General features: G+C 43.4%; 1 protein-coding gene across 3 annotated transcripts in view; it reads left to right on the top strand.

Moving 5' to 3' along the window:
- The first annotated feature begins 6,314 nt into the window (after window positions 1-6,314).
- Window positions 6,315-23,111, top strand: part of ppargc1a (peroxisome proliferator-activated receptor gamma, coactivator 1 alpha) — a 35,152-nt gene continuing 18,355 nt past the window's right edge. Inside the window, exons 1-3 of one of the 3 annotated variants that reach the window (XR_013503528.1) lie at window positions 6,315-6,551; window positions 9,234-9,413; window positions 22,760-22,954. Coding sequence is in view for 2 of the 3 variants with exons in the window: in XM_078276107.1 (XP_078132233.1) it covers window positions 6,504-6,551; window positions 9,234-9,413; window positions 22,760-22,954 (423 nt within the window). In the remaining variant the exon portion in view is untranslated. The remainder of the gene's footprint in view (window positions 6,552-9,233; window positions 9,414-22,759; window positions 22,955-23,111) is intronic. The other 2 variants (XM_078276108.1, XM_078276107.1) reach the window with 2 other exon arrangements.

Here is a 23,111-nt window from a genome sequence, read left to right as displayed (position 1 = left end):
ATCTGAGACCAGGAATGCAAATGGGAGACTCTGTACTATGAGTCAGGCCACATTGAATATTCAAACAAAGATAATTATCTGTGGATTAGCCCCATTTTGGCTTTGAAAGCTGACTCTTGGGAGAAATGCTTTAATCATTAAGACCCTTCGCTTTCTGAGAAATACCAGCAGCTCAACCCCATTTGAAATAAGTCTGATTGTAGCGTGCCTGCACGTGGAACTGGACATCTACAATAGGCATACAGAAAAGTTGTCACATTGCATTATTTTGTATTTGTTAGCCATTTAGCAATTAATAAACAGGCTTTGTCTGCAAGGTTATGCTCTGCAATTCGCAAATATTCAAAGTCTTAAAGAGGTTTCAAGCGATCAGGTCCATCATATGACAACATGCTATGCATCAAATGGGTGTGAACAACTTTTCACACTCCAGCCTATAGATTCAGTCCCCTTGAGATGTGATATCTATAAGAGCGACTATATGCAAGAGCAGTGTGAAAGCAAGTCCCAAGGTCATTCTTGGGAGCAAACGCTTAGTGATTTTGGCCTCGTTGCTGGCAGTGCGGTGGCCCAAATATCTCCTATGATGCGGTGCTAAACATCACCCATCTGTGACAATTTCCCCATACTTAAATATTCATTAGCATCCCTCTGCAAAAGCTGTGGCATTTCAGAGATTACCTGTACTTCAGTGGGGCTGTAGAACCCCCCTTTTTTCCTTTTGATATGATTCCTATATCTACAAATCTGCAAACCACTGCACACATAAATACACAGCCTCTGGCAAGAATGTGTTTGCAGTAAAAAAAAGAAAAGAATCAAAGGCCATTCAAAAAAGGGAATCATAACATTATATCTATATTTAGCTTCCGTTGTCTTAATTGGCATGACGAGTACAATCAGATAAGCCTTTTGACTGTGACTCGCATGCCGCTTCAGGAGAGGGAGAAATATCGTTTACCAGCATATAACTCCTGCCAAGATTTTTTTGTCTTTCTTTTTTTTTTTCTTTCTTTTTCTTGGCAAGTCTGTGTTCACTATGGTGCTATTACTCAAGTTGTGAAGAATCTATTTGACCAGTAGCAACTGTAAACACCATGTAGAGACTGAGAGGTTATTTTAACAACACTTTTTCCTCACCGAAGGACTTAAATCCCTGTTTGAGTGGTTTATATTTGCCGCAGTTGCAAACCCAGCTACCACCGAGCCCCATGTCACTCCTGTGTTCCCCCTATATTATGTCTCTGTGGTATTGGTCCATCTGGGCTCTGTGAGGTCACTGCACACACCACCTGCTCAGATCTGGTTTCGCCGTTGCTTCTGGGCACGCGTGGAGAGGCAGATGTATAGATTTACTGGTACAAATGCCCTCAGATACCCATAAGCATAACACACACACGCATAATGTCTTACTGCACTCACAGGGCATACACTGGCATGCTCACACACAATCTGTACAATTTACATTTCCAGCCCCACAACCTTTTTACAGGTTTCTGTGCAATTTTGTGTTTAATGAGACTTACTGTCTGTGGTTCACAATTTAGGGAGACAATTGCTCCTTGCATGCTCAGGTGGACTTAATAGGCTAACACCACTAAAAATTGGATTGGGCTTAGCAAATGGAGTGAGTTTCTTATTACATAAATGTGTTGTCAAGTTAACTTGCTGCTTCTCTGACAACAATGTCTAAACAGAAAAGTAACAGCTGATATCATCCTTTTTACGAGTACTTTTTGGTAAAGATGTCATGCTACAGTGTGGAATAACATTATTCATGAACTTGCTTAGAAAATCCCTATGAGACAGTAACTCGTGATAATTTACATATGGAATAATGTCTCTGTTAAATGTGTTATTAGAGGAAGACAATAAAATGTAGGATCGAAAGAGAATTCCTCCTGCAGTAAGCCTGTCAGTCTACCCAACAGACACCCCATTATGTTTGAAATGTCCACAAAGCTTTTGTTTTTATTTCAGTGGTAGTGTTGCCTATACACATCCTGTTGACACTGTAGACACGGTTGATACTGCCACCTGTCCTTTTTATTGCCTCTGAATAGACAAATACTTTCCAAAAGACTGAATTACCCTCTTTGATACTCTATATGCCAAACAGGCATTTTATGTTACAGTCTTGTCTGGGGTTAATTCAAGAACGAAGCAAACAATGGAAACTAATTATCTTGTAAAAGAACGGTAGTTCAATTAAACATAAATTGCTATCGTTGGTGCAGAGAAAAACCTGCAATTACACATATGTGATCATCCACTGTAAACCCCCTTTTATTTTCATGAAAAGAGATGGTTTACTTTTTATATTCCTGATAATTTCCACTGCCTTATTATTTAATAATGTTCTACATTCTATGATCTGTTTGTGCTGCAGGGATGACGATGCCTTGTGCAGGGACGTCATTAGGATTGAAAGACAGGGGGGGCTTAGCCCCCAGGCTATGCAAAACTTTCCCTTGCAAAATGTTACTCTAATGTTAGCTTTTAGATACATCAAAGCTGCATGGGGGGAACTTACTTAGGCCAGACTGTGCTCCTACTGAGTTATTCTGTAGGCTATGACTTAAATGCTATCCATCTGTTTGTGTAAATGTGTGATAAAGTAATACCATACCTAATTCCTTTCTCTATTAGATAAGTTGCAGGTCAAAATAAGACTATTTAATTACACTAATTACTGTTACTGCACGGTAGAGTGGATAAATCAGTGTCATGTCAACATCCAAAATATGTCCCGCACAAATCAGTAAAATAGACACAGGTCAGTGTACCATGACAAATAACAGTACTATAGAAAGAATCAAATAATAAATAGCCATTGTTGCATACTTTATCATGTAAGCTATTGATAAGGATCCTATTTAAAGTAATTACTTTCTGAATTTAATAACCTGATGGTGGAGGAATACAAGTTTTGATTACTATATGTATGTATGCTCATGTATAGCCTAGCCTACAACATCTACATAATTGTTTAATTTATTACAGCAAATGAATGCAGAAAGTTAAGTTAGTCAGAATATAGCATATATAATAAATATCATTAAATAATTTAGTTTAGGCTATGCCTTAGTGCCTAGACCTGCCAACAAATGCCTGTTGTTAGAAGAAAACAAAACACCCCACACTTTTTTAGCCCTTTAGACCAGTGGTTCTCAAACTTTTAGACATCAAGGAACCCCATTTGATTAGATTTTGTCCAAGGGTACCCATCTGATAGGATTTTTGCTTTTAGATGTTTTATTACAGGAAGTCTATGAATGAGTCTATAAATTAATCTATGAAACATTGTGTTAATTATGGATGGAATTATAGTGAACATAAGTTATTTCACTTTTTGCTGGGGACCCCCTGGAACCCCCTTAAGGACCCCACTTTGAGAACCATTGCTGTAGACCACTAAAGCCTACTGCACACGGTGTGTTCCGTGCCGTCGTCCGTCCGAGGGGCTGTCGGCCTTCATTTTGGCCGATTTGACATGTATAATCGGCGGGGCGGTCACTGCCGGCAGTCGGACTCAAATGACCCATCTGATTGGTAGAGTACTAACCCGGAAACAGGGAGATGAATGAGCGTGACTAGAGTCTCTCAAAATCTGACAAAAATCTTTTAAACTGACTTTGTCGATCTGAAATCAGAATCAGAAAGGGTTTTATTGCCAAGTACGTTTTTTAACACATACAAGGAATTTGTTTTGGTGTTGTTGGTGCACGTCACACATTCTCTAGATGGAATATTAAACAATATAAGTATAGGTATAAACAATATAAGTATATGTACACAGTATGTATTAAATTAAAAATAAAGATAGAAATAAGAGCAAAGAGCATTACAGCAGAGAGAGAAGAGTGGCATGAAGAGCCAGGGGTGGAGAGTCAGGGTGGTTTCCAGGCCTTGTTGATAAGGCTAGTGGCGGAGGGGAAAAAGCTGTTCATGTGACGTGAGGTTTTGGTCCTGATGGACCTCAGCCTCCTGCCAGAGGGGAGTGTCTCAAAGAGTTTGTGTCCGGGGTGGGAGGGATTGGCCACAATCTTTCCAGCACGCTTCAGAGTCCTGGTGGCGTAAAGGTCCTGGATCGGCGGCAGATTGCAGCCAATCACCTTCTCTGCAGACAGAATGATACGCTGCAGTCTGCCCTTGTCCTTGGCTGTGGCAGCAGCGTACCAGATGGAGGATGTGAGGATGGACTCAATGATGGCTGTCTAGAAGTGCACCATCATTGTCTTTGGCAGGTTGAATTTCTTCAGCTGCCGGAGGAAGTACTCTGTTGTGCTTTCTTGACGAGGAACAAGCCGCCCATATAAACGGGACCAACAGATCCCGTTGCTCTGGACGGAGACCAGTGAAGGATATTAGAAGCACTTTTCCGGTGAGCGCAGAGCATTTCATCGCAGCCTCCAACTGAGAGAGACGACGTAAATGTGATGTGAGCAACCTGTCTGAAAGTTGTAAGTCTTCTGGTAGCTGTGCCAAGAGAAATCTCAATCATTCCCAATTTTGCAGAGACGGAGATCGTAGGTATATGTAAGGAGATAACATGGACACAGGCTAATTACTGCTAACTAAAATGCTAGTTAACATTAGTAATTCAACTTAAACAGCTAATGTAAGTCGAAACTGCCTGCGAGCTTCTCCTGTATTGTACGGTAATTCCTCTACTATTCGACAGTAAGTCGCGTGGTTATGACACAATCGTTAGCCTATTTTTACAAAAACGCCTGCTACGGAGCCATAACGTGAGATACAAGGTAATGGAGCCTTTTATACATTGTTGTGTTTCTTTAGAAATAAACAATGGACAAATAGAGTCTTTAAACGCTTCAGATGTAAAGTTATTCGCTGTCAAAGTGGCGCCAAAATGAATGACAGTCAATGGAATGCTAACGGCGGGTGAGTGCTTATTAGCATCAAAATGGCGCCATAGGATCTCTGGGTTGTTGACAGACGCTTACCCCCTTGGAATTTCCGGAGAAACCAGACCCACGTGACGCATTCGTCCAATCAGCTGCCGGTTTTCATTTACGGGCGACAATACAGATTAGCGCCGCCTGTTGTTATGGAGACGTATTACGTCTCGTCACTTTGGTGTGTCCCAAGGCACTTTTTTGACCAACTCGGGTAGACTGATCAGTCCAACTGCCTTTTATGCCGAGGGTCGGCCATCTGGTCGGTGTGTCTTGGCTTTTACGTTACTGACCTCAATCAAGCCCTCCCACTTCTCTCAGAATCAGCTGCCCTGAAACTCCTGCTTCTCTCTCTCTCTCTCTCTCTCTCTCTCTCTCTCTCTCTCTCTCCCTCTTTCTCAAAATATCTTCCAGTATCCATCTGCTCAATGTATTGAAGGATATAACGGTACAATAGCATTAACAGTGACACTATGAAATTTAGTTTTCAGTGACAACATTCTGTGGGGACTGAAATTGTTTTTAATACTATGCTATATTAATGGCAAAGAATAGAGAACTTCAGATAGCTAGGTTAGTTATTTCTTGTATTTTACGCATTCACTCTAGCTAGATTATTGTTTACCATAGCCAACTAAAATATTCCTTTATCTTTACTTCAAGTAAACGTAGCTAAAGTTAAGCAAATAAAAGTAATTAACAACAACTTACAATTTCACTCTGTATCACTCACTGTGTGTGCAGTAGCAAGTTCAGACCAAATATTTGCGACGAGATTAATCCTGCAGCTACTTGCAACGCACCGTTCTGAAAGCTGTCAGTTTACACCAATAAGACAAGATGGGCCATCGACTCTTTGTACTTCTAACGTTTGACTTTCTGGCTTTTTTTGTAGCTGGATATATTATTTGTTGTTTCTAAATATGAATTTGGATAACATTGGTGATAGTGAGATGCTTGCTACAGTTGCATTACAAGTGCGAAATCGGTGAAAACAATGTTATATTTCTCTGATTTACTGCTTTGTTTTAACGTTGAGCCTCCATCTCTGCCTTTTCCACCAGCTGACAGTTCGTGAAATATAATAAAACAGACTGCAGTGCACGACGACACAAACAGATGAATGGTGAATGAAGATTGATTCAAAGTAGTGAGTGATACAGAGTACACTGTAAAAAAAAAAAGTATATATATATATATATATATATATAGTTTTTCTTATTATTTGGGGGGGCTTAGGAACATGTATAGGCCTAACGACGCCCCTGCGTGATGTGGTTTAAGGATGGACATTTTTTGCAGTGCACGGAGAGGATTTTACTATGTGCGCAGCCAGACCCCGCCTGCTTACTGCGCGTCACTGGCGAGTAGTGTGGACTCTGAGTCACTCCCCTGCCTACTTTTAATAGCTTTGTCATGTGATGGAAAGCAGTTGTAAGACAGGTGCCCTCGGTTCATTCTCGGCGAGGGGCAGCAGTTGCCTGTGTGAGAGCGAGTGGGAAGCGTGTGTGGATTTCTTTTTTACTTGATTTCTTTCTTTTTTCTTTTTTTTTTTCTTTTTTCGGACCGTCATTCAGTGGCTGGATGGCGTGGGACAGGTGTAACCAGGACTCGGTGTGGAGAGAATTAGAGGTGAGCGCATCTAAAATCCCGACTTCTTTCATCTCTCTATCCTTCTGGACTTTCTTTTTTCTCTGGAACGTTGGACAACACTGACTATCCGAGGCAGTGGTTTCCACATAAGTCTACGCTCTCTTCTCCTGTACTGCTGGTGCTGGCGGCGGCATGCCGGTGTAGTGCGCGTCTGGACACAGTTGAGGATGCGGGGGATTTAACTACAACACGGGAATATATGACAAGTGGAGTGAATATGCGGAATCTCCCTTTTCTCCTCAGTTAAAGGTGTAGTTGTTGTAATGCGTGTACGGGCTCGGGACCATTGCTTTCCTCATAGGATCTCTGCTCAGTCGGAGCGAGTGCTTGCAAGCTTGCGGATATCCTTCCAACCGCGGACTGTACGCGCTCCGGTGCCGAGAAGGTTTTCATGCCAAAATGACTGAAATGTCTCAAAGTCAGGTATTTCGCTGACGCTTAAATTCCACTGGCGATAACAATCCCTTTGATGTGCTGTGTCGGGATAGGGCATGTTATTTTCAGAGGCAAGAGCAAAGGTTGTCCACACTGAGGGCTGTCTGGCATTGCGCAGGAGCATCATAATACTAACGGTACTGTTAGGGCACGTCTGTATGCCAGCATCCCGGCCGGTGGAGCGTTGCACTGGCTGGAGAGCAACATCGCATCCAGCCAGACCTGATCATGTTGTGTTTGTGCGAATTTCAGTGTACCTTTCTGTATCCATGTAATTAGCTCCCGTCGTCTTATCTTACCTATCCACCGTGCATACAGATACATGGCACATCAAAAGGATACTTATTCGTCCCTTGTTTTATCAATTGACTGAGTCCGTTCAGCTTGTTGTGGTTATACTGGTTATACTTAGGTACTTGTCTGCATGCAGGAGTCACCATTAGTGATGCTCCAGAAAGGTTTTCTCTCGAACTACACGATGTAACTGCAGCCTGGCTGCGTATTTGTGCGTATCTATAGCTGCGTGGTGTGGGAATATGAGAGAGCAAACTGCCTTTATTCAATAAAAGTAATGATCTGTTATTCCCGACAGATTTGGGCACTGCGTTTCATTCAAATGCGCTACTTTGCACTTTAATCACCGGGCATACTCTGTCACTTTTGCCAGTTAAGCTTCAGCAGAGTCTTCTTTACCGTTCAGACTGCGATTGCGTTTAGTTATCTGCCAGTTTCAATCCAACAAATGTACCTGCGCGTTTAGCTCCTTGTTTCGACTCATTCTAAGAAATGTTTGCATGTAGTGTCGATAATAGAACATTGCTCTTTCGATGAGCGAGCTGTCATACAGGACGTCAGTACTTACCTTAATAATCTTCCCCTAGCAGGTGCATTTTTTATGTGCGATTGTCTGTCTGGCAGCGCTATTTCATTAGTCCACCAAGAAGTTCATAAGATAATTTGACATAGGACGTCTCTGAATATCCTCACATCTTTGCTACCGTGTTTTCATTCCGTGTCTTGTCAGACTGGATCATCAAAAGGGGAAGCCTAAGACGCAGTCCCCTTCGCGGTTGCGTTTGAAACATAACGGATTTGTCTCCTCATAGTCTAAGTCATCGTGCATTCGTGTTGGTGCGAATCCGACGACGGATGAACTGTGACACCGGTGTCTGGGCGTTTTTTCCTACTTGGCACAGCATCCGTCTCGCAGCTTTGCCCTGAGCCGAACCCGACTCTCTTTCCGTCCCCAGTCTGCGGGCCAACCTCCCAGCTTCGCCCGAGGATATCTATCTTATATCTGTCTTAAGGCTATCCTGTAGCGTTCTGACGTGCTGTCAACAGAAATAGGAGTGTGTACCCGTTAGACAGTAGCCATAAAGCAGTTTTCATAGGCTTGGATTTGAATGTGCACAGTCGCAGATTGTAAACACGCCTTGGCTCTACTGTGTTTTTACCTTTTAATGATCACTGACGACAGATCTCTGAGTTTGCTGTTCTTTCAGCTGTTGGTTTCCTGCTGTCTGGGGAGGGGGTAATACTATCTATAATGATGAGTCTAATTTTTTTTGGACAAAATCAATTAATACTGTGCAACATCAACAATTGGGATTGTACACATGGTAATCTGTCATTTTAAATGATCTTGCAAAGTGAGCTAAGCCTCAAACTTGTTTCCCCTCTCAAAAACAAATTTTTCACATCACCAAAGCCCTGTTGATTTCCAGTCCAGAGCCCCTCACTTGCACAGAGCTGATGATTAGTGTGGGAGGAAGCAGGAGCAGCTGCTACATACAGTACACATTGGCTAGATTACATAAAATTGGCTGGTGAATAACAAAATGTCAACAGGCAGCATTTAGTAGCACGGAGGCCAGCACCAATGGCAGTGCTCGGGGAGTGATGGTAGGAGGGCACAGTGTTCTGCTGGTTGGATAGAAGCAGAGCGGAAACAGGTTGCAGGTTTGCATGTCAAATTATAAAATGAGGGATTTATAACTTAATTTGTCATTGGGATGAGAAGCTTATGCTTTGAATATTATACCAGTGCATGGATTTCTTTTGTTCTTTCTGAACAGCAGGTTTTCAGAAGACTTCTGACTCCAATCCAGATTTGGATTTGGATTCCCCCATTGTCTTCAAACTTGGCACCAATAATTCACTGATTTGCATATAAAAGAGGTGTGATTTTTGGTTTCTGACTATCCTTGTTGTGTTCTTTTTGTCCAGTGTGCTGCCTTGGTTGGTGAAGACCAGCCCCTCTGCCCAGACCTCCCTGAACTAGACCTGTCAGAGCTGGATGTCAGTGACTTAGATGCAGACAGCTTCCTGGGTGGCCTCAAATGGTACAATGACCAATCAGAGATTATTTCCACCCAGTATGGCAACGATGCATCCAATCTCTTTGAGGTAAGTAAAGCTTACAGTATTATTTCACATCACATCATCTTTATGTTTTTATATTCATTCCCTTCATCAATATGTATACCATAGCAAGTTGCTGTTTCTAAGCATTATGGTGCTATGGAACATCTTTGCATTCACAGTGATTTCATCATATGCTCTCCCAGGGGTCAGGAGTGAGCTGGAATAATAACATGCCCTAGCAAACACAACGCGCTATCACATTCTTGGATGCGAGCCAAACAAAATGTACAACTGTTACCATTTTATAAACATGCTTTTACATTACTCCAAAGTACAAAAAGGGAGATATCGTGAAGAAAGATAAGGCCAGGAGGACCTTTGTCCCCTTGTTTGCATCCTGCCCCCGACTGTAGGCTCCCTTATCAAAACTTAAAGAATTTATTTCAGCCCAGAGACAGTACCACGGCACACATCTGAAACAACACTTCAGTAGTAAACTCTGGACACCGTGGCTGTATTGCAAAACGCTCAAAGGTTGGAGTGTTAAACTTTAATCTTTGCTTCCCCCACTCTCTCTCCATTTTTCTTTCTCTCTGTCTCCTCCTATCCCTCTCTTTCCATTTGACTCTCTCTCTTGTTGTCCTCGCCTTGTGACAAACAGGTCCACAGAGGGTGATGATCTGGCCAGGGCCATAAAGCCATCAGTCTTGGGACTGAGTTCTAGTCCCCAGTTCATTATAAGCCTTTATCAGTGCCAGAGATAGACAAGAAAGACTGAGATTGGATGCTTTAGCCTCGCCTCGGGAGGAAAAACCCTGTCTGAGAAGGCAGTGCGTGTGTGTGTCTATGGCCCTGTCATGTAGTCACGTTTTCAGGGTCTCTTTTTTGTGTGTGCATTGCCTCCTCAGTGGTCTTGCAGACAACAGTGGATAACAGACTAAATTCTTTCCACGTTTGGCCTTCTCCCTACCACCACCACCTTTTTTAGAGTCTCTTTAGAATACCATACATTCTAGCTCTGTGGACCACCCCAAAACACACAGATACATGGGAAGGGGTGCCTTAAGTACTAGCTGGTGTGACCATGGCTCCTCTATCGTCTGAGAGTGATATGGCTTACAGCCACTGAGTGGCTCTGGGGATGGATAAAAATACCAAAGTGTGTGTGTTTTCACACACTGATCAAGCCAGCAGCTATTGTATTATGCTGAGGATATGTGAAAGGCTTCTAATCAAGCAGTGAAAACTAACTGGGGTTTCAAAGCAAGTAATACATTTCCCTGACCAGGGATTTTTTTTTTTCATCTTTGGAAAGTTTCAAGTCACCATACGAAGTGCTCAGTTCATCATACGGCAGGACCCAGCTAATCCTACTTAATCTGACAGGGGAAAGTTTGCCGCTCAGCAAGGATCAAAAAGCTGGGGCTTCAGCTGTACTTCCTGCGCCCCCCTGATTGGCCTCTACATAGGGCAGAGAAGCATCCAATCAAAAGTGTTTGAGAACATGTTAATAACTGGCCAGATTTTAAGCCTGCAAGTGTATTCTTTGTTTTCTTGCATTTTCCCTTCCTCTCGTGCATATACATCCACTTAACAAATCAGCCTTTGTTTGTTTTAATAAAAAGGAGGTAGCAGATGATTAAGGCTCCCCTGAGTTACATGTGTAACAGCTGGGTGCAGCTGTCACGCTGAGGCCCCCTCTTTTAAAAGTCCCCATCAAACAACATGCTTCTTCGAAGTTTGAACCGGCTTTCATTAGTTTTTTCAAGTATGCCAATGATTTGCAGCTCAAAAAGAAAGACAAACACCTCCTGCTTTTCTTGGACTGGGGCTTTTATTTAGGATGCAGTTTCATGTGACAGACGGTAGCAAATGAGTAACGTAAGTAATGACTTGGTTGTACAGTGCAGTTGGGACCGGAAACGTAATTGTCACATCAGACAAAGTCATATTTGGTAATCAAGGGAAACATTTGAGTTGTTTACACCCTGTATAAACAGTGTAAGCGTATGTATGGATGCAAATAAGCCCATGTTTTTATCTGTGTATGTGTGTGTTCTGTTCTGTAAGCAACATACGGTCTGAGATCACAAGCTGTCCCCTGGCTGGCCTTTTGCTCCATTCCCTGCCATTGTCCCAACTGTCCCTGACACAAAATTTAGAGAATGATACACCTCCCCCCACCTCTTGTAACACACACACACACACACACACACACACACACACACACACACACACACACACACACACACACACATACACAAAACGGCTATTGCTCCTGGCACAGTGTGTTTGACGCCTCTTCAAAACGGGCCGACTGTGAAAGTCCACAGTCTATTTTGGGCTGCAGTTGTTAAGGGGTGGTTACTCCAATAAGTTCCCAATGTACTGCCAAAGATAATAGCATAGAAGCGTGTCCCAAAGTCTTTTTAACCGCCGGACTCCACTCAGATTTCATGTCGAGCTTCAACCGTTTGATTGATGGAAATGTGTCTCGTTGGTTTTTAGCTTGGTCGGATTCCGATGTGGATGCCCCGGTAGCGGTCGCGCTGGGATGCGCCATGGCCACATCACACGTATGAACGTGTCTACGTGATTATGCAAGAATGTTGGCACTGAGTTTACCTTCTGATATTTTATTGCTGCTGTACCTGTCTTTTGTGAGATGCACTGATGATAGGTAGACAGGTGGGACAAAGGCACAAGGGCAGAGAGAGAAAAGTGAAACAAAGGGAGGCACAGAGATAGACAGAAAAGACCAACAGATGACAAGACAGACACACAGACATGGGGACAGATGGGTAATGAAAGAAACAAATGTAGAGACCAGGAAAAGCTTGGACTTGTGCCAGCCCAAATCAAAGCTCATGGATTGGATGTAAAAGGTTGTGGGCTTTGCAGGTAGTAAAAGAAGATGCCAAGGCTTAAAGCATTACTCAGATATTGCGACACACGTGAGCGCACATATGCGGGCCATGCCGCTCATGCAAACTCTTTATATTACTCCAACAGGATTTGGTGTATGATTCGCATCAGACTTTACAAGGCATTATGCTGCTTTGTCTTGCTTGTTTGAGCATTTTTTGGACAGATGCTCAGGCGCTTATTCTTAAGTAAAGGCAGATTAGATTGATTGGGTCATCTTTAGCTGGCTTTGATGAAACATGCGGTGATGAAATGTTTTTTCTCAAGCAGCCTTTCCCTGCCTGCAAACACGTGTAAGCATAGATTAGCTGACACACTTGTTGGCGATAGGCACTCATGTGAGCTGAAACAGGAGTGCACACAAAGTCATAGACCCTCTGAGAGGAATTGTCACGCCCACACACAGCAGAGACCCTTATTGTCCCTGTTCCTACTCCCTGCTGAATGCTGGTTGCATTTTATTTTGCAAATTTATGCTGACATTTGAGAATACACCACCCGCACCAGTTCAACGCTCCAGCAAAGGGTGTATGAATTATCATATTCCGCTGTAAAATATGATTTTCTCAAGTGAGTCTCATTAGAATACACCATACTCTCCTCATCTCGAGTTCCCTTCAGTTTACTGTGCTGATACATTGTTTGCACTGTCTGATGGAAGAAATCCTCCATCACTGTCGAACTAAAGGCAAACCACGCTTTCAGACCCGCGGCGATGCTGTTTCAAGATACACAAATGAGAGGGCGTGCAGACAAGTAGGCATAGACGTATAGTAGAGAGATGCAGACTAAGGCTGTCCAAGCCTGTGTCATCTTGGAGCGTCTGTCAGATCCACTCCACAACAAGAGCTCTCAACCCACCACCCTGCAACACTGTGGGCTCTGCTCTCTGCCATGTCCCCCCGCGTTCTCTTCCTTCCTCCCTCTGTCTTTTTAGCTCCCAAGGCAAAGCATTTCTTTCTGGCTGATGGGAAGTTGAAGTTGAAGCTGCAGTGGCTAAACAAATATAGTCTGGCCTCCAACAATCACTTGGTGGAAGGGAGCGCGTTGAAAAAAATAGAGGGAGAGTGAGCAGGGTGGGTGGATATGGCCAAAAAAAAAAAACTCCCCTCAGGGAATGTTTTGAAAAAAGCAAGGGAACATCCTTTGGTCTGGTGGTGGCTACTTGGCTGCATGTCTAGCTCTCTCCCCTCTCTCTCTCTCTCTCTCTCACACACACACACACACACACACACACACACACACACACACACACACACACACACACACACACACACACTCACACACACACACTCAGCCCAAGTTCCCAATGGGCTGCTACTGATTGAGGCATGGTTTGGTGTTCTTGCCCCAGCTGATCCCCTGCCCCCAGGGGATACCCATCATCACTCCAGCCACCAATGTGTTTTATCTGTGTGTCTTTTGTGTAATTGAGACACCCTATAAAAGATCAGATAGTGGTCTTTTCTGACTAGACACAACACTATGATCGCTTTCTGTTTAGTGTTTTCGCACGTGTGTATTGGGTGGGAATGACTATTTTTAGTACCTGGGGTAATCTCCACTAAGAGCCTTTCAGGGTTGTTTCACTTAAACCTGGCCAAAACACTAAGCCAATAATCCACCGCCCCCTCCCCACAAGTCATACACTCTCTCTCTCTCTCACACACACACACACACACACACACACACACACACGGCAACATATTGCAACGATGCTATGTGATAAGGCCAAACTTCCTTGTAATATTTAATAGTGTACACTTTGGAGTGGGAGGAAGGTGTAAACAGTGGATTCCTAAAATTCCTTCTGCTCATGCAGCGAAAAGGGACAGAGGTTGCGCTAGATGGTGTTTGCATAGAGATGAAATTAATTGATAACAGAGTGACAGGCATACAAAAGAAAAAGTAAAAGCGATAGCCAGCAGTAAGAAAACAGTATGAATAACAGACCAAAAAATGAGAGAGAGAGAGAGAGAGAGAGAGAGAGAGAGAGAGAGAAGAAGGGGCTGGAGAGAGGCCTTCAATCAGTGAGTGCCGTGATTTATGGTGAAGCGCTATCAGTCTTGGGCGATAGGCTGCTTCCCCTCTCCAGGAAAGGCCAATCGATCCCAGATGTGTGTGTGTGTTCTGTGCCAGCCAGCCCAGTAGTGGCAGTAGCCTTGGCTAGCTCTTCTCTGGTAGTTTGCCATATTCTGTCAATCTTTGTGTGTATTTGTGTTACAGCCTCCAGATAACTTTGTTGATTCTAATCAATAACTAATAATTTAGAGGAAAATTATGTCTTTTTAGCAATTTGTTAAAAACCCCCGAAATTATGCAGTTATGGGATGAGCTGGCAGACATTTAAGAGTGACTTAATCAGACTGAAAAGTTTTTAAAGTGTTTAACTGCCCTCTCTGGTAAAAGGTGTGACATCTTTGACCTTTGGTGCTTAGGTGTGGTCAGAAGTGTGCTTTCTTGTACCTGTAGACTCACCTGACAGGGATGTCATTGAGTACACCTGTACATGACTGCAGCAAGGTGAGAAGTTGAATGAGAGGTCAGCAAAAACAAGGTGTAAACTTGCTCTCCAAATTAGCTCGGATTAGCTTTGCACAATAGCAGGTAGCACAGTCAAGTTGAGAGTCAAGATGCTTTTCTTGAAGTACATTTGAGTCTTTTTTGTATTATAATTTTAACACATATTTGGCCATGTGCACTGCAATCTTGTACTGTACATGTGAAGGACTAGTTATCCCTGGTTGAGAGTCTAAGAGCTTTGTCGTCCATGCAGAAAAAAACCTCCCCATTCTAACTAAGCTTTATGATGTGCACTGCATGCTTATAGCTCCAGCTTATTTCCCCCCTGAAGTATTTAAGTCTGCACATGCCTCAAATAGTTCAAGAGGCTCTCCTAGGCTCTGCTGATGCATGAGTGACTGGATGCTTGGATGACTCACTTGCTGCCCAATCAGTAGCTCCTGAACTGAAAGCAGAAGCTTTTACAGACATTTGGTCACTGCAGATACAACACATTCCTTCCACTCGACTTTTTGTAAAACAAAAACGTGCATGTATGAATATAATGGTGTAGAATACGATTAGAAGATAAGTCTGTCTTAAGGAAATGGCAGTGTCATAGATAGATATAGACATGGGGTGGGGGTCCAAAAAGACTAGAGTTTATACCCAGTCCTGAATCAGTATTAAGTACTTGCTGTACACATGAACAGGATTATTTGGTTCAAGCACACCTATAGCAAGCATGTTTTATATCAGGTGAATTGGGAAATTTGAAGTGGTGTATCTGGGATAAATCTGCTGCATTTATCCACAATCACAGAGCTGTTGACCTCAGGAAGTCAACAGCTCTAAAATTGTCTGCTTGTTAATCAGCTCTTTCCAGAAGACCATTTTCAGGCTATATTGTGGCTAGTCAAACCTCTTGTCATATGGCTTTATGGCTGTGTTTTATAATAACTTGATGGGCAGATTGGGAAGGTATTTGAAGTGTTGGATGCTTATCATGAAGTGGTCAGTGACCATTCATTCTGCATTTGGCAGACATTTCACAGTCTCTAGTACTGTAGTGTGTGCAGGTGTGGTGACCATGCTCAGCCAAATGTAAGCTGTGAAAGGCGAGCTTATCCAAACTAAAGGCAACACAATCAGTATTCCACAGAGAAAATATCCTAGATTAAGATGAAATACAGCTCAACATTCGATGTTGATGCTACAAAGAGAGACTCGGAGAGCTTTCATACACCCCTCATCCTTTCTCATAGTATCCCTGCCTCATGTCAACGACTTGGGATTGTATTGACTTAAGTGCACTATTTCTTTGATGTTTTCATTTCTTTACTTGTAAAGCTAGGTGCATCCCCACGTCGTTACCACTCACACAACATGCAAAGGCTTGTGAAGTCCTGCGTGTTTGACCACTGCTTGAACGCACTTGAAAGTGTGCGTGAAGACATACTGCTCAGATAACATGCTCACAAAGTCCAAAGGGATAAGAGGCATATACACTGCAGTGGCAGCCTCCTACCTGAATCAAGGAGTGAAAAAAGGCACCCACTCGCACACATAGAAGTCAAGGTAAAAGATAATGCGTTTATTTAGTAATCAGCAAATAGCTTTTTGCAGTGGTTAAGAGGTGAAGCCTGCAAGGCCTTGATAAGATTGTTTGCTTTCATGTGTTTTTCTCTCACACCATGTATGGCATTGAGTGCAAATTGAATAGGGTGACCTTTTTTGCCGCAGAATCAAATTGACTGCATTTCCCCCAAAATATTCTGCCATTTCAATTACCATAAATGTGTGATATTGCGTACCCCATCATATGCGCGCAAACACATGCGCGCAAAGATGTACAATAGGACTATGACACAGAAACACACCTTTTATTTGAAACGTCCTTAGACCACTATATCTTGTCCACTGTACCCTGGCTCTCTTTGCGCTGGCATCTTTTCGAGAAAGACATTACTGTGACAAATGAAACGCCACAAACCCTCAATGGGCTTGGCAGGGCCTAAAAGGTCAGGGGGGGGGTTGTGCGTAAAGGTGGCGTCAGCAGTGGATAATAACGTGCGAAAAAAACAAGAAGTTCTGGTCCATTCTGCTCCCCTCGCAAATCTATCTAAATGTCAAATCCAAAGTGACCAGCCTTCTCTGTGCATGTGTAATTGTTTTATGGACAGCTACGACTACTGATGGCAGACTTGCATTCCAGCAAGGTAATGTGGCAGTGTCCTTTTAGCAAGATGGACATTGAAAACAGTCTTTATGCCTCTTTTTGTCCTGTCTCTCTCTGCACTCACTCTTTTCCCCTTTTTGTGTTCCTCCAACACATTATCAACAGTGTAACAGTATGTTCAAAGGCCCCTTGCTTAGTGGTGCACATTCAGAGCTGCCGACTTAAGCAAATAGCTTTTTGCATGCCATTAGGCGAAAAAAAGCAGAGGGAAGCACCATTCGTCATCCCATCTCAGCATCTAGCTGAATATTCCTTATTTGAGGCTCCAAATCAGTGTTTTCCACCCCCTTCTGTTGTGACCATCATAGCAAGTCAGAGTCAGAGCAATCACAGCAATCAGTGTTTCCTCGTGCCAAGCTGATTGGGAAGTCGCTGCCAAAACAAAAAAGTGAGTCCAATCATTACGGTGGTGTGTGATTCTGTTGTGTAAGCAAATGGTTGCTTGGACCATCTGTTGGACGGCTGTAGAAGGAAAACAGCAGCAGCTCGGGGCAGGACTGTAGATAGGGAGGATCTACCAGGACACACCGAACCCCCCTGTGATCCTATCGGTTGTTTGGATAGTTGTTTAAGAAAGTGTGAGTCTTTTTGTATGAAAATGTTAGGATGATGTTTCATTGTTGGTTTGGGTAGTCACCCCCAGGTGTTTTGATCTCTGGGGTCCATTGCATATCTTTCTGTTTGTGTGCTCTTTTCGCAAAAATGTACACAAATGAATGATTTTAGACCCAAAGTAAGACCAAAGTAAGGACCTGGTGTGTCTGAAGGCATGTGACAGCTTCAGCTGATCTCAGCAGATGTGTGATAGAGTTCAGGTGGTTAGTTGCAGCAGCAGCAGCAGCAGGGTTACCGGTCAAAGGATTTTTCCACGGAGAACTAGAAAGAACAGCACCGCTAACATCCCTTGGGTAGGTGTCTCAATCAGATCTGGCCCGTGTCAGGATGTGTAACAGTTCTCTTTCTCTCTTTGGCTCACTCTCTCTCTCTCTCTCTCTCTCTCTCACACACACACACACACACACACACACACACACACACACACACACACACACAGCTCCTCTTCTCACTTTCTCTTTCCCTCTCTCTTTCCCCATCAGCTCATCTGATAGTGCTCTAACAGTCTCAAATGGTTCCCAGGAGATGCATCATCTCTACACACACACACACACACACACACACACACACACACACACACACACACACACACACACACACACATCCTGGTCCACATTGATGGGTCGAATCGTTTCTATATATAGTGAATTTCTGCCAGGGTGTAAAGATTATCACAAGACCAGTTGTGGTATTTTAGCTAGGATGGAGAATCCTAAAATCAGCTTGGATTGGACAATCTTGTCTGCATTTAGAGAGATACAAGATTTAGCAATTTACAACACAAATCATCATGATTAGCTAGAATATATACTGAACCTGCAGTGGTGACAATAGAGGAGAGACAGAGGGACGATGCATCCTGTTAATGAATACGGAGAATATATTGTTGGCCACTAGTATTATGTCCAGAACATGAGACCCTCGATATCTAGTCCATAGGATCATTTGCTTGGAAAATTGTTCCAGAAAAACAAGATTTTTCTATTGACTCTGTAGTGGGATGGAAAAACGAAAAAAAAAAAAAAAACTATTACAGAGCCAATCACATCCCTGACCAATATTTAAGCTTTAACATTTAGTTTTATGATTTGGAACATCATCAGACTGTTTCACCGATGCCTCACACACACACACACACACACACACACACACACACACACACACACACACAGAGAGGGACTTAACAGTGTTATGTATGGCTTCATCGCTCCGTATAGGCCATAATCACCCTCTCTCCATCTCAGTAAGCTCATGCTAAATGACCAGACGTCTCTGGCTGCTGCCATGATTTGTCTCTCCGGCATGCCGTACCTTACCCTCCCTGTCTCTCTTTCCTCCCTCCTTCTCTGCTGCCATATGTTGTGCCTGTGTGACCAGCCGACTTGTCAGGCCTGACTAACGCCTTAACAGCAAGGCTGACGTTGATTTATTTCCTCTGAAATCTAGGGGCCGGGGGTAATAACACAGAATGACATTATTTGTTTATCAAATCCAAGGCTGCTTTTCTTGGCAGAGTCAAGATGTGACAACTTGATACCACCACCGCTGCATTCGCCACACGCACATATCCCCCCACAATTTGTGATTGTGCCATGATTAGAAGGTCTGGCTAGTCGCTTAACCTCATCCTAGGGAATGTTTTTTAAATCTGACAGAGCAGAAAGCGGAGGGAAAAAAATAAAAGACTGAGATGAAGCAACGCAATTAAATTGTCAAGGCACAGATTTAACCCCGCTATGCAATTTGGGGGCCAATTTATTAAGAATGTTTTCTGTCTGAACTAACTGGATGCTACTCCTCTATCTGCAGAAAGAGAGAAGGAAAGATGGAGCAAAAAGAGACAGTGAGAATAAACAGTACTTTAAATACCAGATGACCCATTTAATGGGAGATATTTTATCTTCCCACATCCAGAGTGTCTGTCACATGTTCTGCCTCTCATTTGGAGATAACGGCAGGGCTGTTTAGTCTGTTGAAACTTCATCTTAGTGTTATTAAGTGTTTTGGTCTATCATTCTGGCACTTTCACAACACATTTGGTTCGTTTTAGCATGTAAATATGCATTGCCCTGAAAAGATTGTTAAAAGTTGATCCCCAGAAAATTTGCTCAGGAGCTTGGAATCCTCAAAAAGCAATTAGCAGATTTAATTTGGCTATTTGCCCCGGTGTGCAGAAGTAGGTGTTTGTTTAAAACAGCACCTTCACCTACTATTATCAGCTGTGTGAATAGTATCTCCTAGAACACAATGCTGTGCTGTGGAACTCAATAAAAGAGTTAAAGGCAAGGACAACCTCAAAGACAGCCTGCCTGATAACAAAAGGGCCTCACCTAATAATGAACGACTGGAGTTGGCTTTCTTTTTCTCTGACGTGGGGAAGCTGGGGTGAAGGAGGGGGAAGAGGAGCTCTGCCAGCACTTGCCAACATGTTTTATGGCTAATTGAAGCATTTCGAATAAAACCACCACAAAATGGCCCCCTTTAGAATTGGAGTGGGGTTAATATATTGTGATCCCACAATTAGCCCAGTATTGTTAAGATCTCTTTAATTCGGTGAGGTCCATTAAGCGGGATGGGCGAGAAAGTGCTCCCACCGAGACAATTTTTCTCTTCTCTCTTTGTTCTTCCTGCCCTCTTTTCCTCTCAGCAGCTGCTGTAGTAATCAATATAAGTGGACATGGCCGTCAGCAGGTTGCCAGGTTATCTCGGCGTCACCCCCTTTGGGTGCCATAGCTCCTGAAGTCCTCCCACACACGAGATTTTGTTTATAAATATACAAGGGGCAAGTGAGTCATTGGTTGTAGATTGAATTTGGTGCAGAAACTCTGCAAGGTGGGGTCCTTAGGCTGGCATAAAAAAGCTTGCCCTCCTGGACAGAGGTATTAGATCATGCTCTCTCCAGGGTAGAAACGATCACTGAGGTTTGCTCTTACCCCAGTTTCTCAAATCCCCACTTGGCCTATGAGTGCCTCTACTAGAGCCGCAGCAGCGGCTGTAGCATGATCGTCACGACTCAGGGTTTTACAAGTGTCTCTTTCAGAATATGAGAGTCCCTTCTGGGTTATCTTCGGGGATACAGTGTGCCAGTGGGAGCTTGCCAATTGGTGGAGGGTTTTGAAACAGGATTGAAATCGCTACATTTGAGCCTGCCACAGCCTCAGAAATTCCCCAATCCTTTCCAAACCATAACATAATGAAGCTTGCACAGCCCTCTCAACTTTTAATCTAACTAGTGTCACACTGTGCCACAGGCTGCTATTTCTACAGAATATTTAGGTTTGAACTGACTCTAGAGAGGTGAATAAAGCCCCACCCAAATACAGCATTGCTTAGATAGTTGGTGAGGTTGGACCTAAACAGATGGCTGGCTCATTAAAGACTTATTTGTGATAATATAAAATGATCCTACTTTCAATTTCTCATGCGATGATATATGTTTGGGCTAAGAAAAGGCTCCGGCTTTATTAGCGGTTAATACCTACCCGCTTAGTGCTCAGGTAATAACTTGGGATGCTGGAAAATGGGGGACATTTCAGTAGCATAGGGTTCCAGCACAGTGGATTTGAAGCGCCTTGCAAGTAATTAAACAGCATGCCACCTCATACAGAGCAATTTCCTGCGAGGCATTTGCTTGCCAATGCAGCATAGCCCCAGTCTACGTCGTGTTATCTCTGTGAAATATGTCCCCTTTATCATTTTTTAATAATGACTGAGTGTTCATGTTGTTAGGAGAAAATCTACTCAATGAACATCAGATTAACGTTTTCCTCACTGTTAGCTAGCTAAATGAACGTCTACGATATCTGTGTCATCTTTAAATAAAAATTGGAGGGGGGGAACCATTAAAATGGCCGCTATCGCATTGGTAAATCCAAACCTGCTCCAAAAGTGCCATCCGTGGTGGGTGTGTAATTATGTAAAATCAGTGGGATAGACAGAAACAAGTGGGTGGGTAAATTTTGTGCATGTGGGAATCTGAGTCTTCTGAGGTATAGTGCTGGTATCTGAGAGGTTGGTGGCCCCCTTGGCATAATGATGGCCAGACGCCGTTGCCGAGCGATGATAATCCTGCCATGTGCATAAAGGGATTTGTTCTTGTTGGGCTGGCCACAGAACCTCCCGAGGTGACGATGCTGTTTATCTTTCCGCTATCTTAAAGTCCCCTGGGCTTTTATGGCCCTGGAACTTACAGTTCCTTTTGTCACTTGTCACTGTGCAAAGGCACACCCGTGCACACACACACAAGCACAAGCTGTGTTACTCTCACTCTTAATATCCATTCTCAGTTTTTGTCTCTACACACATGCATAGTTATTATCACCAGCGAACTTTCAATGTCGATAGTTGGCAGCTCATATCTCCCTTACTCCCTCACTGTTACTATCCATCTCCATATATTCATTGCTCTTTCTCTTTATTTCTCACACACAGACTTATAATCTCTACCATTAAACAGCCAGCTGCAGCAAGCACACAACTCTGATACATCAAAGAGGAGCTGAGTGGCAAGAACAAGCTTTATTTTTCATGAAATGTTGATGGTAGATTCCCGCCCATTGTGAACATCAGCTGTCATTCCAACATTTTAAAAATATCACATTTATTTAGCATTAGCGGGTGGTAATTCGCCTTATGTGAGGATTGCTTGCAAACATCTTGTTGGCAAGCCCGATCGTCTGTCAGTTCTGTGGGGGAAGGAGAGAGGACAGTCAACATACGCTCATTGTTTCCTTTACCCCCACAAACCCCTATATACCGCAGCGCACCCCGACCCGTTCCTGTCATCCCTAGATACTTGCTTCTTGTCAGCCCTGGTAATGGGTTTCTTGGGGGAAATATTATTTTGGTCCAGTAAGCTGCATGCTTAAAATATGAGTGACAGGCTTGACTCACTTGCACAGGGAGGGAATTTTGTTTTTTAAAAGGCTGCCAAAATAGAGCCAGCTCTGCTGCAAACATTTTCTTAGAAAAATCTTCCCAGTCTAATAACAATGAAAGCCTGTATGCAGCCACCCACCACCTTTACTTCACTGTAAAAAAACGAGATGCAACTTCTCCTCTCCTGACTAAAATGTCCTATATTTCCTGTCTCTCCCCCCCCCCCAAGAAGATAGATGAAGAAAATGAGGCCAACTTGCTGGCAGTGCTTACAGAGACGCTGGACAGCATCCCGGTGGATGAGGACGGATTGCCTTCGTTTGAGGCCCTGGCAGATGGGGACGTGACCAATGCCAGTGACCGGAGCTGTCCCTCCTCCCCTGACGGCTCGCCACGCACCCCAGAGCCTGAGGAGCCTTCCCTGGTAAGACCAACAGCTTATCCTTCTCTAGAGTCTCCCATCACCACCACCCAAGGGTCAAAACATATTATTCCCAAGACATGACCTCCAACCCTGCGTACACTGTTGCTTTTGTGCCAGTGTATGGCAGACACCAGATAAGACTCTTCAACAAGACTGG

This window comes from Sander vitreus, chromosome 19 (assembly GCF_031162955.1).
Source record: "Sander vitreus isolate 19-12246 chromosome 19, sanVit1, whole genome shotgun sequence".
NCBI lineage: Eukaryota > Metazoa > Chordata > Actinopteri > Perciformes > Percidae > Sander > Sander vitreus.
The sequence above is the reverse complement of the archived record's forward strand: the minus strand, read 5'-3'. Positions and strand labels throughout refer to the sequence as shown.